Raw genomic sequence first — 18,838 nt, forward strand, 5'->3', positions numbered from 1 at the left:
TATAGAAACTACTGTTAAATCTAGCCTGTACACCTTATAGTCCACTACAGCAGGTCCTCGGTTTACGGCGTTTTGTGGTTGTCATCTCCCATAAATTTATGAAGAAAGTCTTGTTCCATCATTTTGATGTAAGGCGTTTACGACATTAAAAAAGGTTTCAGGCTGGAAGTAGTTGACGAGTGGAGCGGATGAAGATGTCACGTGAGTCAAATATGAGGAAGACGACTTTGTTTACATTCGGCTGAATGCCACGTCGGATTGTGCTACATTCACTTTCTTTCATTTGTGTTGTTTTTTGAAACTTTTTGGCTCTTCATTGTGGCTCCCAAGCATAAGTCAGACTCTTCTGATGGCAGTGCTTCGAAGAAAAGGAAAACCATCTCCATGGAAGTGAAATTAGATATAATAAAATGCTCAGAAAAGGGAAAAACATCAGCGGACGAATGATTATGATTTTATCACTGTGCTAGTGTAGATGAGTGACATAGGGGTACTTTTGTACAGCATATGATTTCCAACTTATGGCGAAAATCAAATTACATTGTGCCGTAAGAAAAAATTCCTACGAAAGTCAAGGACACCATGTACTGAAATATGACGACATTGAGGCAAGAATCTGTGTGAGCTTCTACAGAACAATAATTATTTTATCTTCATTCATGAGAATGATGATGAGATGATTTCTACAAAACTAAAGTTAATTGATTAAAAATGTGAAAAGCAGAATAGGTGATTGTGTAACGTTTCTCCTCCTTTAAAGTGAGTCATCTAATTGAATTCAGGTCCAATCAATTGGTGATACAAGTCACACATATAGTGGAATGAAGATCATCTGAGAAAATTTAGAAGGGGGTGAATTTTTATGGGATAATAAAGATGCCTCAGGGAGCCTATGGGATTGTGTGGAAAATGTAATTTTAGCACTGATGGTTGGTTATAGTGAGAGAGTGTGAGACAGTGAGAGGGTTAAAGCAGATGCTGCTTGATGCATTACTGTAATGTGACTGAACACATCCACAGCACACAGTGATGAAGGATAAAAGCTGAAGTGCTGGTTTTACTGCACGGCCACGACAGTGTCAGAGCCTAAAGTTTTATAATAGAATGTTGCTTGACAAAATACAGTTAGATAACATAACAGAAATGGCCCAGTAGCCATAGAAGCCTGTTATAATGTAAAATTAAATATTGACATGAAATTTTGTACTACCCAAACAGACAAATGAAACTATTTGAACCAAAAGATTGAAAAAGAGAGAGTCCCCTCTTCCAGTTTAGGTTACAAAGCATCCTTTATTCATTAGATGTGCAATATCAGTTCTATATCAACAATAGTGATGATCAGGATTAAGGCAAGTGATTTATTCAAATGACTGCATAATAAAGCCTACAAACTATTCCAGCTTGAAAAAGAGTGTTGTGATACACCTTTTGAATGTTCAGTCAAAAAACACAACAGAACCAAAAACATCTCCAAATCATTTCAGTATTTAAATCCATCTCTATAGTTGAATGACAATATTTTCAAAAGACAACTGCTTTGAAGCTTTGTTTCAGTTCACTGTTTCTTAACCAAGTAATGTAATGAAGTGTTTTGGACAAAACCAGCAGAGAGATCCAGTGTGCCAGTGTGGCACCTGTACAAATATTAAGGCAATGTTTTATTATATATTCCCAAACACCTTATTGAGACTTTTGTTTTGTAATTTACTGGAACATTTAGTTTCTTGGTTCAGTTTCGCATCACACCATTTGCCAGCAGACTAATGTGTCTGGGACATTGTCAGCAGATCACCTGCCAGGATTGAATGTGTTTGACATCAGCACAGTAACACCCAAGTACAAATAATGGGAATCTTGTTATGCAACGATGTATCCTGGTGTATCATTTAACTATTTTACAGCTAAAATTCAAAATACAATGTACCAAACCATAATTTGCTCACAGTACATGTTAGAGAAGTTTACCATCATAGTATGTACAGAACATTTATCAATTCATTATCAGATTTACAGACACTAATTTATATAAAGTGTTATAAAACACTGCTTTACTCATGTACAGTACCATATAATAAGTCATTACTTTTTGTTCATCTTTTTTCCCATGACGTGCTTCTTGGTATTTTTCTCTGGCTTCACCAATATTATGTAACATTTAGGTGCAAAGATGCTACTTAACAAGCCAAACGCTGAGGACAAAATTGCAAAGATTTCCACAGCCACAGTGAACTTCCCAGGAGAACTGATGTATGCTGGGATAAATGTGATCCACACAGCACAGAATATCAACATGCTGAATGTGATAAATTTGGCTTCATTAAAGTTATCAGGCAACTTTCTTGCCAGAAATGCCAGAACCAAACATACTATGGCAAGGATTCCTATGTAGCCCAGCACTGCATAGAAAGCAGCCTCAGAGCCTGTGTTGCATTCTAAAACAATCTTCTTGTTACTGTATCTGAAAACCATGTCAGGGAAAGGTGGCTTGAACTTCAGCCACAATACACATATCAGTATTTGAATCATGGTGCAGGAACAAACGATGATCCTTTGCTGTGCAGGACCAAACTTTCCTGCAACTTTGTTGCCAGGAATTGTGGCTTTGAAAGCTGTAACAACAACAATCGTTTTCCCCAAGACACAGGAAATACAAAGAGCAAATGTCACACCAAAAGCTGTGTGGCGCAGCATGCAGGTCCACACTGTGGGTTTGCCCATGAAAGTGAGAGGACAGAGAAAACAGAGGAAGAGAGAAAACAGCAAGAAACAGCTGAGCTCTGAGTTACTGGCCTTTATTACAGGAGTTTCTCTGTAGTGGATAAAAACCATCATGGTAACCAGTGACAGGGAGGCTCCCAGCAGAGATACAACTGTCAGAGCTATTCCCATCGGCTCATGGTACCTCAGGAACTCAGTTGTTTTGGGAATGCACTCGTCTTTCCTCTCATTGGACCAGTATTCCTGTGGACAGGGTGTGCAGTCTGCTGCACCTGCAGAGAGAAACACAGAGTGAGAGTTACAAGATCTGGATATCATGATTGCAGAATATGAAAACATATATCAGTAAAAAATGCAATGCCGTAAAATGAGAACATTGAACATGGTAACAAAAACAGTGACATCTTGAATATGAAACAAACACTAAATGCACGACATTTGGTTTACATGGTATAAAAACAATGATTTTGTTACAATATATGCTTTAGAAACGTCACTGTCTACCTGTTGAATTGGCTATAGTTCCATCAGCACACGGGATACAGTCAAAACAACATGTAGGTTTTCCCTTAATCTGAGCTTTCCTGGTTCCCACAGGACAAACATTCGAGCACACTGATGTGGGAACCTGAGGGAGAAACGTTTAAACTGTGTAACAACAGCACTGACATATTCAGTTGATTGTAACAGTCACCTACAGAGCATTCTGAGGAACTTTATCAATAAAGAAAATTCATTATTATTACCCTTTTCCCCGTCCTCCACACTATCTTCTCCTCCTGGATGTTGAGCCTAAAATCACCGTTTGCAGCAGAAGCAAAATGACCCAGAGTCACATGCTGCACCTGTCCGTTTCTCAGCTGCCAGTTAATAATATCATAAGAAGCAGGAGGGTCTCCATTCTCATCAAAAAACACATCATCCCCAAACTCATTCCTGAAATTCACCCTTTGAAGATGATCAGTGACCTGAGAAAAGGAAGAGAGGGTTTTATTTAATTTTTATAATTGCTTATTGATTGTTTGCTGTCAGACAGTTGAAGGTATTTTTGCTCTTTTTTATACCTCTTTTGGCTGAATTTCTGACACATTCAAACATGGCCTCACAGGTTTTTCTCCAGCTGGTTTGCAGAATATCAGCTGATGAAGGGCATGTGCAATGGCATACACTGCTTTGTACACATTATAAGTAGCTCTGAGCTGTGTGACATCGAAAAACGCATGCTGGGAATTCATTAATGTCTCATTGCCTGTGCATATTTTATCCATTCTGTGTTCTTCAGGTAAAACAGGTCTACAGCCCACCATAATCTCCCAGAAATCCTTCACAAAGGCTGCACTTGGATCTGTATAAGGATTGATATTTGTAAGAAATGGTTTTAGTTTAGGCATTGTCATTTTCTGCATCACAAATCCTAGAGCTCCACCAAAAGCTTGGTAGATTTCAGGTGTTGAGGGTCGAGCAGCTGTTATCCAAGCCTCACTAGCAATCCACTGAATTCCTGTAATGTTCTGTTTGACCACCTCTTTCATCAAAGGATAAAAGTCACCCTCAGGAACAAAAGCCAAAATGACTTTAACAGTTGATCTTCTGATCATTTCCACAACATCCAGGATTTTATCCATAGAGTATGTACGCAAAATTGTCCCAACAAAGGCAATACAAACTCCTAACTTTTTGACCTCTTCAGTGAAAGACAGGATCCCATTTCTCCCATAATCATTGTCTGACTGTATGGCTCCAATCCACTGCCAACCAAAATGTTTAACCAACGCTGCCAAAGCTTTTGCCTGGAAGTAGTCGCTGGGGATGGTCCGAAAAAAGGTGGGATATTTGGCTCTGTCACTCAGACAGGCACATGTTGAGAAGTAACTTACCTAGAAATGTACAAGAAAAGAAGTCTGAAAACAAAGATGCAAAACAATTGCTACAAAGCATCAAATATCACAGAGCACAGAGTCCATAAAATGTCAATTTATATCTTACTATTGGCACTTGAAATGGACCAAGAGTTCCAGCCACAGCTAAGGACTGAGATGATCCTGACGCTGCTATGACAGCAGATATTGTTGGAGGGCAAGAAGAATTAAATTCAGTCTCCTCTGGTCTACTGGCCAGTGTTAGAGCAGCACGCAAAGCATTAGTAGGAGATGCACAAGAGTTAAGGATCCTGTAGCCGAGAGAGATGTTTGGAAGGAGAGCAGGATCTTTGTTGATTTCTTCAATTGCAAATATCATCACTTGGGTCCATCGAAAAGCTCGGAGATAAAATCTGAAACAGTTGATTGATGATTGAAACGAGTTGTAGAAGTATAGAGCTGTTGCTGCACACATACATACAATAGTAAACTTTAAGGATGAAAGAAAGCAACATGTATGGAAAGTCAGGTGCATGTAAACTTACAGTCCACACTTCACTCCAGATGGCTCCTTCTCGAATGTAGAAGCGCTCCTTACAATCTGTTTCTTAAAAATCGGAAAAATCCCCCCAATCATTATGTCACCCTCCTTGAACAAACTTGGCATATCAAATTTGCCAAACAGCTCACAGCTAGAAACTGTGTTGAGGTGGAGAACACACAGAAACAGGAGAATAGCTCTCTGCATGTCTGCACTGCATTTTTTTTAAATGCCAGTGAGAACACAGCTCTTATAATGTGTAAGGCAAATCTGACATCATCATGGAGGGATGATTTATTTCCCAGAAGGGACAGCAAGCTTAGTTTGGGAGGTCTGCTCACAGCGTATTCGTGAACGCAAAATGCACATCAACATTTCAGTATGAAGCACACACACACGCACGCACACGCACGCGCGCACACACACACACGCACGCACGCACGCACGCACACACACACACGCACACACACACACACAGTGCTGTTGAATTCACTTTTTTATGTCACATCTATGTGTCTGTGTAGACATATATGGAGGCAATGTATTTTAAAAAAACAAAGTATGTCCTTTTTTATCGCACGTAAATTTGACATGAGGTCATCTTTGAATTATAGTATCTGACAGAAGAAAGTCTAATGTGGGAACCGCCAGCAATAGGGGTATTTACTTATGATTAATGAAAGTGTTAACCACAAATCACACACTGAATCTCGGATTTAAAATGCATGTGTGCAGTGTCATGTACGTCTTGATTCCTACATAAAATATGATGAACGTAGACAGTTCATGCTAAAATAACTACTTGTCAAAAGTTACTGTTTAGTTGTTCTAAAACAACTTCACTGAGACAGGTTCACTGTTTTGACGTCCTTGTTGCAGTCAAAACTGTGACATCTGCTGGGCAACATTTCATTCTACATTGTTGACAGGATTAACACAACAGAACACAGCACCTTAAGAAGCAGGGCTGCACAGTAGTTTGGAGTCCAGAAGTGGGGAAGCAGAGTCCATGAGGGAGCAGACTGTGTGAAGACATGTGAGTCGATGATCTGGCAAGGAGTGACTGGAGGCACAAAGCTTAAATAACTGGAGGTGAGGTAGAGAACAGGTGAAAAGAGTGAACTAAATACTGCAGCTGATGTGCATTAGTGCAATCAGCAAGGTGCAGGCAGGTGAGTGAGACAAGGGAGACAGACGGACACAGAAACCAACAGACACACAGAGGGAGCCAGAGGGACGAGACAAGGAGAGAGAGACAACAGGGACAGAGATGACAGGATGAGTGAGATGACAGACAGAGGGAGCCAAAGAGAGACAGGTCAAAACAGAAACACATGAGGAACAATAGGAGAAAGAAGAAAAAAGAGGGAAAAGGAGGAAGAAAAGCAGAGGCTGAAGCAGAGATCATAATATTTCACCTGCTTTTTTCATGTTCACTCTTTTCTTGCTAGCGTGAAACTGTAATATTATTTCAAACTAAAACAAATATTGAAAATTATTGTGAGTAAGGTTGTTACTGTAAATACATATTACATTTTAAGGGAAGTTCTTTCTTGATAAAGTTATATGTTTATGTATGTTTCACCTCTGTACATATTCTATGATCCACTCACTGACTAACATTATAAGGATTATTAGTCACTGCACTACAAATAGACACTTTGACACCAATTGTTGAAAAGGTGGGATGTTTTGCATATTTATTATTTTTCTCTCACTTTTAAAGAAACTTTATGTTAGAACATTTTGGTTAAATATCATTATGAAGTAAATAGAACAATAAACTTTGTTAATACCACATACATTTTGTGGGAAACAGATAATGCTCCTGCAAATTTTAATTTCAATGTAATACATAACTAAAGCAATTACGCTGTTTTACAAAGGGAAAAAAAGGCCAAGGGTAGTGTTTTCACTTTATTCAACATCTCACAATGAGTATAAAGGTTACAGATTACAACATTGACTTGTACAACTACAATATTTGTCAGACTATGCAGTGAAGTTGTTTTATTTGCTCTTAAACCAATATTTATTGTGGAGGACCCATTCGAATTACAGACTAAAGAGTTCTCGGTGGTATTTTCCCCATCAAATGCTTTTTTGAATTTTGTTCTGGCCTGAATATAATTATATAGCATTTTGGAACAAAAATGCACACAAGCAAACCAAAGCTGGAGGCCAGAATAGCAAATATCTCCACAGCTACAGTGAACTTCCCAGGAGAGCTGACATACGCTGGGATAAACGCAATCCACACTGCACAGAATATCAACATGCTGAAGGTGATCAGTTTGGCCTCATTAAAGCTGTCCGGCAACTTCCTTGCAAGAAAAGCAAGTATAAAACACAAGACAGCAAGGAGTCCGATATAACCCAGCACAGCCCAGAATCCGACAGCAGAACCCAAGGCACACTCTAAGATGATCTTCTCTTTATAGTACTTCATGTTCATCCTTGGGAATGGTGGGTTTATAGTCAGCCAAAGAATGCAAATCACAACCTGAATGAGGGTAAAAGTCAGAACACTGAGTCTCTGCTGTGCAGGTCCGAACCATTTCATCACATTACTGCCTGGAAGAGTCGCCCTGAAGGCCATCAACACCACTATTGTTTTCCCCAGAACACATGAGATGCAGAGGACGAAGGTGATGCCGAACGCTGTGTGTCTCAGCATGCAGGACCACTCAGAGGGTCGACCGATGAAGGTCAGAGAGCACAGGAAGCACAGTTTTAATGAGAGGAGCAGCAGGAAGCTCAGCTCAGAGTTGTTGGCTCTGACAATGGGAGTCTCCTTATGAGTCAAGAATATTATTGATATCAGAAGAGATAAAAATACACCAGTTAAACCAAAACCAGTTAGAAGTGCCCCCATGATCTCTTTGTAGGAAAGATATTCAGTAGGTTTCGGAAGACAGCGATCTCTCTTTTCATTTGGCCAGAATTCAGGCGGACAAATCATACAGTCTGGAGAATCTGTGAGAGATATGATATTTTTTAGAAACGCAATCATAACATTTCAGCGCAACAGAATGCCATCTATTTTGCAATTGTCACTCACTTGTCTGATTACTAATTGTTCCCTCAGGGCACTCAAAGCAGTCAAAGCAGCACACAGGCTTATTCTTGTTTATGGCTTTTCGAGTCCCTGGTGGACACGGCTCTCTGCACACAGACCTCGGCATCTGATTAGGCAAAACACAGCATGCAAAAACTCAATATAGCAGCAAAACAGGTGGTCAGTGCAATATTTTAATAAGTTAAATACAATTACCTCATTATAGTTTCCTCCCCAAACTATTTTAGTGTCCTTTTTCAGTTTGAGTTTTTCCCCCTCTGGAAACGAGGTATCATATTGGCCAATATTTACGATTTCAGCAGAACCATCGTCTTTCATCTGCCAGTTTACTAAGTCATACTGGGCAATGGAGTCACCATTTTCATCAAAGAAAACCTTTGCGCCATTCGCTGTTGTGAAATTCACATATTTTATATGTTCCAGCACCTATAGAGAGACAATCAGCACATTTTTAGCATTTCATTTTTCAGACTAATCACAAAGCATAGAAACAATAAGTAATCAATAAGTATACAGTGCCTGTGTAAAAATATAAGAACTTACTAACTTAGGCTGAACTTCATTCTTGGTCACACAGGGTTTCCCTGTAGTAGGATTTGAGCCATTTTCGCATTTCAGTAGTGCATGCAGGGCATAAGCTACCAAGTACACAGCTTTATACACGTTATTCTCTTCCCTGAAAAATGCCACATCTGTGTAGTCACTGGAGACCGTCCGTAGATCCTCTGTACCAGTACACAAAGTCGAGGTGTTTGACGGAGAGAAGCTGCAGTCAAAGAATTTCTCCCAGAAAGCTTTAATGATATCACTCTGTGGTTCATCAGAAGGTTTCAGGCTGAGTAAGAAATCACCAAGACCCGGTATGGATGCCTGAGGGAGAGCAAAGCCCATAGCCCCATGCAAAATGTGTTTTGTGCCAACAGAAGCCAGGTCTGCTTGTGTGATCCAAGACTCACTGCCAACCCACTGCTTTCCGGTTATGTTGTAAGCTTCAATTTTTGCCAGGAAAGACTTTGCATAGTAAAAGGACATAAACATCAGGATCACTTTGGACGAGGATTCCCTGAGCATGGCTGTAATAACATGAAACTTTTTCGTGCTTGTCAATGAGTAAGGCAGCCTGTATTCAACACATATGCCCTCTTTCTTTGCATACTTAACAAAGTCAGCCGTACCTTCTTCTGAGTATAAACCTGGAGAATAAATAATCCCCACCCAGCGCCAGTCAAAGTACTTCATAAGCTGCACCAGGCCAGTGATTTGGAAGCGATCGCTTGGCACCGTCCTGAAGAATGTGGGGTACTGTCTTTTGTCACTTAAACAAGCACAGGTGGAAAGATGGCTCACCTTCAAGGGTAAAAAACAGCAACATATTAAACACAACAAGGCTGCATATTTTTCACAGATGGATTTTACAGATTTCTTCTCACTTGTGGGATTGATAGCGAGCTCAGCATTCTGTTTATGGCTGTGCTCACTCCAGAAGACGAATGGCCTAAGAGAGCCTGGATCTTATCGCTGCAGCCCCTCGAATCCTCTCCATTCACAGCTTCTACAGCTGCTAGTATCAGGTTTTCACTCCCACAGCCATTGTACACCCTGTAGCCCAGACTCACTCCAGGAAGGAGCGTTGCGTCTCTGTTGATCTCCCTCACAGTAAAAATCATTGTCCTGGCAAACCTCAATTCCCTGTCGTTCCACCTGCAACCACAGCATTGCTACGTTACTAATAAACTCTATTACAACTCATCATCTTGCAGCACATCAGACTGACACATAAAACATCAACATAACATACATTTCTAAGCATATTCACTTACTTTATGCAGTAACTATACGGAAATTTCTGGTAGCCGTTATCTACCAGTTTCCGTGTACTAGTCATAGAGAAAACTCCTCCAATCATAAGATCACCTTCCTTAGAGAATTCCATGAACCCTGTCCGCCCGATCACTTTGCATGTTTGGTTTTCTGACTTTGTCCTCGTCAGCAGGGTGAAAAAGATAACAGTGATCCAACCCATCACGAGCCACCCTCCCCTTCACTGAAGTTGTTGTGGCCTGGGAGTTGACCTTTATAGGATTTTTCTAGCCGAAGAGAAATATCAGCAGCCAATGTGAGCGCATTCCCAATTCTCAAAAGATTATTTTGTTTTTCCTGCATCACTGAAACAGATCCTGCTGACTGACATGAGGTCTGATGTACCTTTTCTTTGACAGAAGTACTTTTAGGATACTGATGTATTGAAAGTGTTGTGGAGATCCTGTATGCTGTGTTGTGCAGTAATTGTTATATTTCAAAGACTGTCAGAGAAAGTCAGTTCCTCTATTACATAGAGCTTTGGAGCAGTGATACAAAGTTTGTTCATAAATAGTCAAATTCACTACAATGACGACAATTTCTGAATAAGAAGTCAAGATGTGTCACAAAATGTCACATTTATTGTTTAGTATCTCTCAGGGATTTCATATTTGCATTTTTTTTTAAGTGTCAGGTATAATATTATAAACTCATCAACCTTCCAACACAAAGAATCACTTTTGTGGTGATTTATCAAGGACTTTGTTTATATTAAACGGGGAAAAAATCTGATCAATTTCAATATATTTTTTTCTCTGTTTAGATAGCATGCTATAATTTGGCTGTCATTAGCAACCACAATTTAAATTAGTTTTAAATAAATTTACATTCATGTCACCTGCAGTAAGCTATGAAGCATGGAGATAGCCTAATTGCTTCTTGTTGTTCAGTGTCTTGTCTTATAGACTAAACTGAGATATGTCAATCCTTCAGAGTTGTCACTGTATTACTATCTCCTGTTAAGTGATGTGGTGTCACATGATAAATGATAACCTCATGTAGAGGACTCGTATAGGTTACTTTTGTACACTGAACATAAAATGGCAGCTTAAACTGAACCGATGACATTGAACACCGAGGGTGACGTAAACTGTGATGCAAGGACTCAAGTGAAGAGATGAGTTCATATGTGAGCAGCAGAGCATCTGAACAGTGATGTGACTGCTTAGCACAACGATTAAAGTGAACAATAAAGACTTAATGCCTGCGACTGATTAAACTGAAGCTGAACAGTTATCCATGGACTTCTGATCCTTGGTGAAGGACTGCACTCTCCGGTTCAAATCACAAACTGTGTGTGAAGTTGGATGATCCTGGTATTTTGACAGTGCATGATTCCTCACAACACAAAGCTTATCCAAAAATGAGCAAAAACATGATTGACGAGTGGATCTGAAATGTCTGTGGGTCATGGATTGTCCTGTGACGGAACCAACCTTCCTGTCAAAGTGACCATAACCTTAATTTTGCACAGTTTTAAGCCTTACTGTAATTTAATGCAGTACTTTTTTAAAAAAAAAATCCACCTCATACAGTTGCATTGAATAGGCAAATTACTTAAATAGTTCAAAACCAAAAAAAATTCTGTGCCAGGCTGTAAAGTATTTTATTGTGGGGCTCCACTGGAACTCACTTCGGATTCAGTCCTAAATGATCATTTGAAGAACTTTAGTTTTTGGCATTTTTTGGGAGGATTTGTTTTTAAGCCCTAAATGTTGCTGCTTGGTTTAAATATGGTTCACTTCAAACTTATGCAACTCTGAAAAATAAATGAGGCAAGACACACAGAAACATAAAAAAGATTTTACGACTCTGTCATGAAAGGATTTCTAAAAAACAAAACAAACAAACAAAAAAAGCCAAAATAAATATTATTAAATATTTGAATATAATCTATCAAGATACATGCATGAATTTATGTAGAATTTTTTTCCAGTCACAAAATCTGTTAATTTAGCGATGCTAATATATATATGTGTGTGTGTGTGTGTGTGTGTGTGTGTGTGTGTGTGTGTGTGTGTGTGTGTGTGTGTGTGTGTGTGTGTGTGTGTGTGTGTCTATGGATTTTTGCTTAGACCACACACTTAGACCATGCTATTAAAGCACCACACTTAACAGTGTAAATGTTTATTTTTCAGAAAAACATACAAGAAATAGGTGACAAATTGACACTGATGGATTAAATTTTACATTTTTAAGCTTTGTTGTATTTCATTTGATGTTCATATTTGCATATGGCAGCTTTAATGGTACAGAGGAAAGCTTTGAATTAATCCACTGATCTTAATAACCAGCACATACTTTGTTGGTATCCTTGAATTCTGTAGACACATAACCAGTTGCAGATGAAAGACGATGTTCAAAATATTCAGTTTAGTCAGGATGGACTGTAACAAACTGGGAAGGGAAACAAACACACAGCACAAAGTAACTAGAAGCTGTACGTGCCCCGATACAGCCCAAGATCTTAGTGCTGATCCCACATTATCCTCGGCAAGTACATCTGTAGAAAAGTAGTTCATGTTCTTATTTGAGAAAGAACCACACAAAGTCATCCAGAGACACAACGCAGTGACAGGTAGAGCTATAAATTGCTGCTGCTGTGCAGGACTGAAGTGTTTCATGACAGTATGAGCAGCCTTGCAGGCAATTAACACATGTACAGTTCTCCCCAGAGTACAGCAGAGGCTGACAGTGATAATGGAAAACTCAGACAGCTGGTAGATGGAGAGTGATGGTGAAAAGCAGCTCAGTGTCACTGCAAAAAGCCTCACAATTGTGGAATTATTGTCACGAACAGGACTGACTCTGTTTGATGATATTTTGATTCTTGTCGTATAGACTGCAAGCACCAACACAGCCAACAGAAAACATCTCCCAGTCCATCTGCTGGAGTCTGTGGGCTGCACGCTCTTCATCCTTCCTCTGCAAGCAGGGAATTTAATGCCATCTGCAAAAAAGACAGTTTTATACTCTTATTTAACTGTGCAAGAAATTTTAAACAGGCTTGAAACAGGCTTTAAACAGGCTTGAGGGACAAATTTGTTGGTTTTGCTTTTACCTGCTGGTGTTAGAAATGCTTCTTTTGTACACTGCGCTGAACTGGATGGTATCTGAGAAGACCAGTTTTATAAATGAGTTACTGTCTTCATCATAGATTCATATAAACACAAATGAGTGATATGACAGTTGGGGGTATATTAATTTGTCACTTCATTTCTGTGCAAGTTTTTATAGTGTTTACTACTTCATGGTCATACTCGGTTTAAAAAATATTAAAATCCATGCATATATATTCACTAAATTATACAAAAAAAAAAAATTCACATTTATTTATTTTATCTGTGAAAGATTTCTAATTGAAATTTTATAAGATCCACTTCATCACAATACATCAGTATAATGCAACCCCCCCAAAAAACTTCCAAATTATGTAGAAACACACACACACACACACACACACACACACACACACACACACACACACACACAAGGAGTATGTAACTCTGAAGGTTAAATGTTAACCTTTATACCTGCTTTTATGGGTTTAATTACAACCAATACATACTTCACGGCTGAAATAGTTTGTACAGTGTAGTATCTGATGATACTGTGACACATATTATCCTCCACAGAACAAGGCTGCACACACACCTTCACACAGAAAATGCTGATGTAAGCTCTCTTCCCTTCAGAGGACACTTGGATGTGAGACAGTATAAAGATAAGGCATTCTGAAAATCCACATCTAGGTCCTCTGTGCACAAAGCCTTGTAAGATTTTGACCTCAAGGTCGCACACCTCGCAGATGCAGAAATAATCCATCGTTTTCTTGTTGTACACTAGAACAGGTGTAATGATGTGGGCGCAGTCAGCCACAGATCTCAGCAGGAGACATGAAGTACAGATAGTTCTGTAACTGAGGTCTGTGCTTTGATTATGATACTTTGTCTGTATGAAGGAAAAATTACAAACACATGAGATAGTTAATGCATTCAATGATAAACTGGCATGAGCAAAAATATATTCTCTCTACAAATAGCTGTTGCAATGTTCCAAATTCAGATCTTAAATCATCAATATGGCACTCACCTCTATTGTAAGCAGAAGACCGCTTGTCTTAGACAGGAAAAGTACCAAAAACGGCTGAACTGTACATTTGCAGACATGCCAGTTTTCCTTTTCTGCATTCACAGTAACTCTTTTAAACAGGTTTGGACATCCATTAAAGCACATGCAGGAAAACTCCTCAAAAGCAATACTCATTTCAGAATATCTGTACGGACAAGAAAACAAATTACAAACATTATTTTACTACATGACATGATTTATCAGATCATATATTCATGTTATACGCTGCATTAATTTCCCATCTGTCATCATTTGCATGCTGACAAATTGAAATAAAGCAACATTTTTAAAAATACATAAGAATGTGAAATGTTGGTGAAGCATCATGAAATGCAACAGCACAGTGAGAAAAGCATAATGGCACTGCTGTGAGACTATCACTTTGTCTATAATTACAATGAAATTACTTCAAATTGTAACTGACTCCTCCAGAGATTATCTAATTGTCTATTGAGGGGTTTCTCAATATGGTGATTAGGCCCCCTATAATTCAGTCAGGCTCCCTAATGAGGAAATCATTAAATTACAAGCTAACTGCTGATGAATCTGTGGGAAACTGCTGTGGGGTATCCAAGTCCTTGACAAAAAAAAACAAAACAAAAACAGGCATGTTAATGAGCAAGATACAACAGTAGAAAATGAAGAAAATATTGCAATTCACAAGTAATGTACTCACCTATTACGTGTCAGGTTTGTTTTGTCACTGATATGAATGACAGCATTCTTACATGATGCACTTCGGGACGCTGTTTCTTCATGATGTCCACACTGACTGAGCCACGTACCAGAGGACGCCAGCCAAGTGAACAGAGTTAAGAAGACAAACGTGACTGTTGTCATCGCAGAACCTTGCCTTTGGCACACGTGTTTCATGGAAGGATGTGTTTTATAGCTTCCTCTCTGCTGCTCGAGTGTAGGAGGCAACTTATCGGGCCATTCTCAGTGTTACATGCAAATGTTTTTTTTTGTTGTTGTTGTTGTTGTTGTTTGCTTGCTGAAAACCTGAAGGATGTCAGGCATGAAGATTAAACCTGACAGGAATACACATGGGCCCTGTTTCTCACAATCAATCTCGGAATGAGAACAACTATTGTTAAAACCAGCAATAAATAAGAATATGTGTTATATGTATTGGTATATAAACATAAAATACATTTGAAAGAAACCATTGAATTGCCTCTTTGATTATCTTGTAAGCCACAGTGTATATTCAGTGAATTACAGAGCATGCACGTATAGTCAGTTGAAATTTAGGACACTGATTTTGTAGGGTAGGGTTAGGATTTGGTAGAGATTGAGAGACATTGCTATGAAATACTGAAAATATATTATGCATGCTTGGTTTGTGTTTGTTGATGACTCTTTGTTTTTGTTTTTTTTTTTAAAGAAATCAGACAGCAGATTGTACTTCATTCAGTCTGTTGCTCCTGCATATATAGCCAAGTAGCTAACTAACAATTTGGAGAGGTCTCAGCTGATGTCTTTGGAAGCAAATGAGATTTTTCAATTTCTCCTCATTCTGTCCAAAAAGAGGGCCCAGAAGAATTTGTGCCTGCAAAAAATGAACTACTCACTACATTATCTATGCTCTATGCTCATTACATTCTCTGTCTGCACTATGCGGTACAGTCTTCACCATTACACCACACTGTAGTCCTTTTTCATTGTGGCACATCACAATAGGAAAAGAGCACGTGATTTGCCTGTTACAAGTCAAAGTGCCACACATACAAGTATGGAGGTAGAAATATGCACAACGTTTTGTTCATGCTACAGAAAAATGTCGTCATAGGTGTGTGCTAGTTTGCAAGAAACCTTTGAGTGCACAAGCAGATATAGGTACACAGTTTTTTCAGGTTAAAGTAAATGTTGCATTTCTTTTGGAAATTGTGATGCCATGTCATCTGCTGGTGTTGGTCCATTATGTATATTACTTTCCGAAATCAACGCAGTCATCTACCAGTAGATTTTGGAGCACTACATTCCATCTGCTGAAGAGCTTCATGGAAATACAGATTTTGTCTTTCAGTAGGACCTGGCATCTCCCCACACTGCCAAAACCACACAGAAATACTTCACTGACCGTGGCACTATAGTGCTAGATTGGCCAGCCAACTGACCAGATCTAAACCCCAAACAGCATCTGTGGCGTACTGGCAAGAGGAGAATGGAACAAACCACACCAAACAATAACAAAGAGCTGAATACTGCTATCAAGGCCACCTGGGCATCCATCACTCCTCAGCAGCCACAGGCTGATTGCCTCCATGCCACGCCACATGGATGGGGCTCCCTTGGACTGAATTACTGCATCAAAGTATTGACAGTGTACATGAACATACTTTTCAGAGATCGGATATTTCTGCATTATAAATTCTTTTAATGGATCTTTCTTGGTCTTCTAACAATATTCTAATATTGTGAGATTGATTTTGTTTGGTTGGAGGGGTTCATAAGCTGTAAGCTGTTAGCATCAAAGTTAAAACAAATAAAGGCTTAAAATATTTCAGTTTCTGCATATTGAGTCTAGAATATATATAGCATTCACTCTGTGCAATGTCTGGTGAAATATATTGAACTTGGATTGTTATGCAATGCAAATCTAGACTGGTTTCTGCAACATCAACATCAATAAAAGTGGTCCAGACTGTGCAGAAAATCAACATGCTAAAGGTGATGAATTTATCTTCACTGAAAAATGTTCTCTTCAAAGTGTTTCATATTTTTGAAGGGAAATGAGGATTGTTAGCCAAATCAAAATCTGTATGAGAATGTCAGAGTCAGAAAACTCCCTGTTGTGCAGGCCCAAAGCATTTAATCATATTAATACAAGGTGTGTTCCCAAAGGCCATTAAAATCATTGTTCTTTCCCCCAATACACAAGAGATGCCACTGATAAAGGTGAACCCAAATGCTGTGTGTTACATTGTTTTGAAAACAATCTGTGGCATTTTTCCATAAATAAGGTAAAAGAGCCAGCGAATAAGGAAATAAAATGCAGTCAAACAAAACTGAACTTCATCCCAGACAGTAAATGGAGTCGAAGTGTTTCCTTCAAGCACTCTGGGAAGGAAAAAAGAAAATTCCAATCCTCTTGTAATGACACAGTGCCAGTCTTTGGGTTCTTGAGGTCTTGGACCACTGAACCTTCTGCCTTCATTTGAATGACAACAACACACCCGCAAAATTTTGCAACTTCAAGAGTTCAGCAAGATTTTTCAATAGTGCTGTTTGTTCATCTGTCTGTTTTCATGAAAGCTGGTGGTGAGGTGGATCATAGGTACAGGAAGAACCTTAAGTTTAGACAGATTTGAGCCACATTCATTAAACTTATTAAACAGGACTGCTTGTGTTGTACCCCAAGGAGGCTCAGGAGGTTTTCCCTCCCCTGTAGTCAGCACTAGGTGGACCAGCTTTCCTGTTGATCCTAATTATTTCAGTATTTTATGTTTATTGATTTTGTGACATTATCCTGTTTTCAGCACTTCGTTTAACTCGAGTTCTTTAGAAAGGTGCTGCATACTGTATATAAGCCTCTCTAATTATGCTATATTTAACTTAGATCAGGCCCATGCTCATGTTCATGGACCTAGTAGTAAGTGTCCCAAAGAAGGAGAAAAAAGGGGGTGTGGTGAAGAGCGATCTAAGAGTTTGCACTAGAAACACTCACAAAGTATGTATTGTTTATGTCTTATTTCTTTGATATTATGTTAAGCTGAACATTATGGGCGACGTCAGCGGTACGGAGGTCAGAATAAGAGGTGACAGTGACAGTATTAAAGCTGTACATTCCATATCTGATCCTGAACAAGTTCAGTGTCAAGTTGGTCTCTTCACTTCTTAAACGATTATTTCGTGACTCTCAGCTATAAGGTGTTGTCACCACGATGCTGATGTCTTCATGAACTAAGCTGAGGCAGAACAATTAATATCTGTGTTGATGCTGCAAAACTTCAAATGTCAAGATGGAATAGAGATATTTGTTTGGTGGTAAATCATTAGGTTCTGTCTCGAGTTGAAATTCATCTAATAATTTGATTTGTTCTTTTCTAAATTTATATATTTTGTTGTGTTATTTTGTTGTTTGTCATGAGGCAAAACTTTCATTTCACTTACATTAACAATACATTAGATTGTTAATATACATATTTTCAGTCTTTTTTTTATTATTGTACAATGCAAAACAGTTTATTTTGATTTCTCATTGGGTAAAAATTGGTCAGTACACTTGAGATCACACCTAACAGAAAAACAACATAACAAGAAAGCATGTGAGGGAGGGCAAGCTCAAAACACAGCCTTAATTGAATTAACATCCAACAGCTACATGTTGTGACAAAGATGTTGATCAATGTTGGCCCTATTTTTTCCACTTAAAGCAACGTGCCACCTGTTGTTCCTGTTGTTGTGTCAAAGCATGAAGCAATCTGTTGCAATGTTTACTCTCTTGTGTCTGCTTTTTGTGGCTGTGCTGCAGCTGTCCCATTGGAGTCAAGCCACTGGGTAATACAGTCATGCATACAACAGATGGGGACTTATTTACCTTCCACTGTTTTTCTTTGTGTGTTGTTTTGTGTTTGCATTTGTGTAACTTTTTTTTCCATTATGTTTTTGAACTTTAGAGTAGCAGTGGCATCTGATTTGGTT

At 38.9% G+C, this 18,838-nt stretch overlaps 2 protein-coding genes and 1 pseudogene across 3 annotated transcripts; all 3 read right to left on the minus strand.

The window, feature by feature from the left end:
- Nucleotides 1-1,281: 1,281 nt before the first annotated feature.
- Nucleotides 1,282-6,155, minus strand: LOC111589107 (extracellular calcium-sensing receptor-like; annotated as a pseudogene).
- Nucleotides 6,156-6,944: 789 nt separating this feature from the next.
- Nucleotides 6,945-10,223, minus strand: LOC111589093 (extracellular calcium-sensing receptor-like). Of its 2 annotated transcripts, XM_035943677.2 has the most exons (7): nt 10,021-10,223; nt 9,631-9,901; nt 9,376-9,547; nt 8,744-8,925; nt 8,396-8,626; nt 8,183-8,306; nt 6,945-8,097 (listed from the first exon to the last, which is right to left on the minus strand). In XM_035943677.2, exons 1-7 carry the CDS (start codon nt 10,221-10,223, stop codon nt 7,184-7,186), a joined length of 2,097 nt encoding a protein of 698 aa, XP_035799570.1. In that variant the 3' UTR covers nt 6,945-7,183. The 2 variants fall into 2 exon arrangements, with proteins under 2 accessions (XP_035799570.1, XP_023155575.2); XM_023299807.3 differs by having other exon boundaries at nt 8,744-9,547.
- Nucleotides 10,224-12,203: 1,980 nt separating this feature from the next.
- LOC118469644 (uncharacterized) lies at nt 12,204-15,037 on the minus strand. The gene is made up of 5 exons (XM_035943678.2): nt 14,868-15,037; nt 14,153-14,336; nt 13,715-14,011; nt 13,122-13,173; nt 12,204-13,010 (listed from the first exon to the last, which is right to left on the minus strand). The coding sequence occupies exons 1-5, from the start codon at nt 15,029-15,031 to the stop codon at nt 12,304-12,306; spliced, it is 1,404 nt and encodes a 467-aa protein (XP_035799571.1). The 5' UTR covers nt 15,032-15,037; the 3' UTR covers nt 12,204-12,303.
- Nucleotides 15,038-18,838: the final 3,801 nt, after the last annotated feature.

This window comes from Amphiprion ocellaris, chromosome 7 (assembly GCF_022539595.1).
Source record: "Amphiprion ocellaris isolate individual 3 ecotype Okinawa chromosome 7, ASM2253959v1, whole genome shotgun sequence".
Taxonomy (NCBI): domain Eukaryota; kingdom Metazoa; phylum Chordata; class Actinopteri; family Pomacentridae; genus Amphiprion; species Amphiprion ocellaris.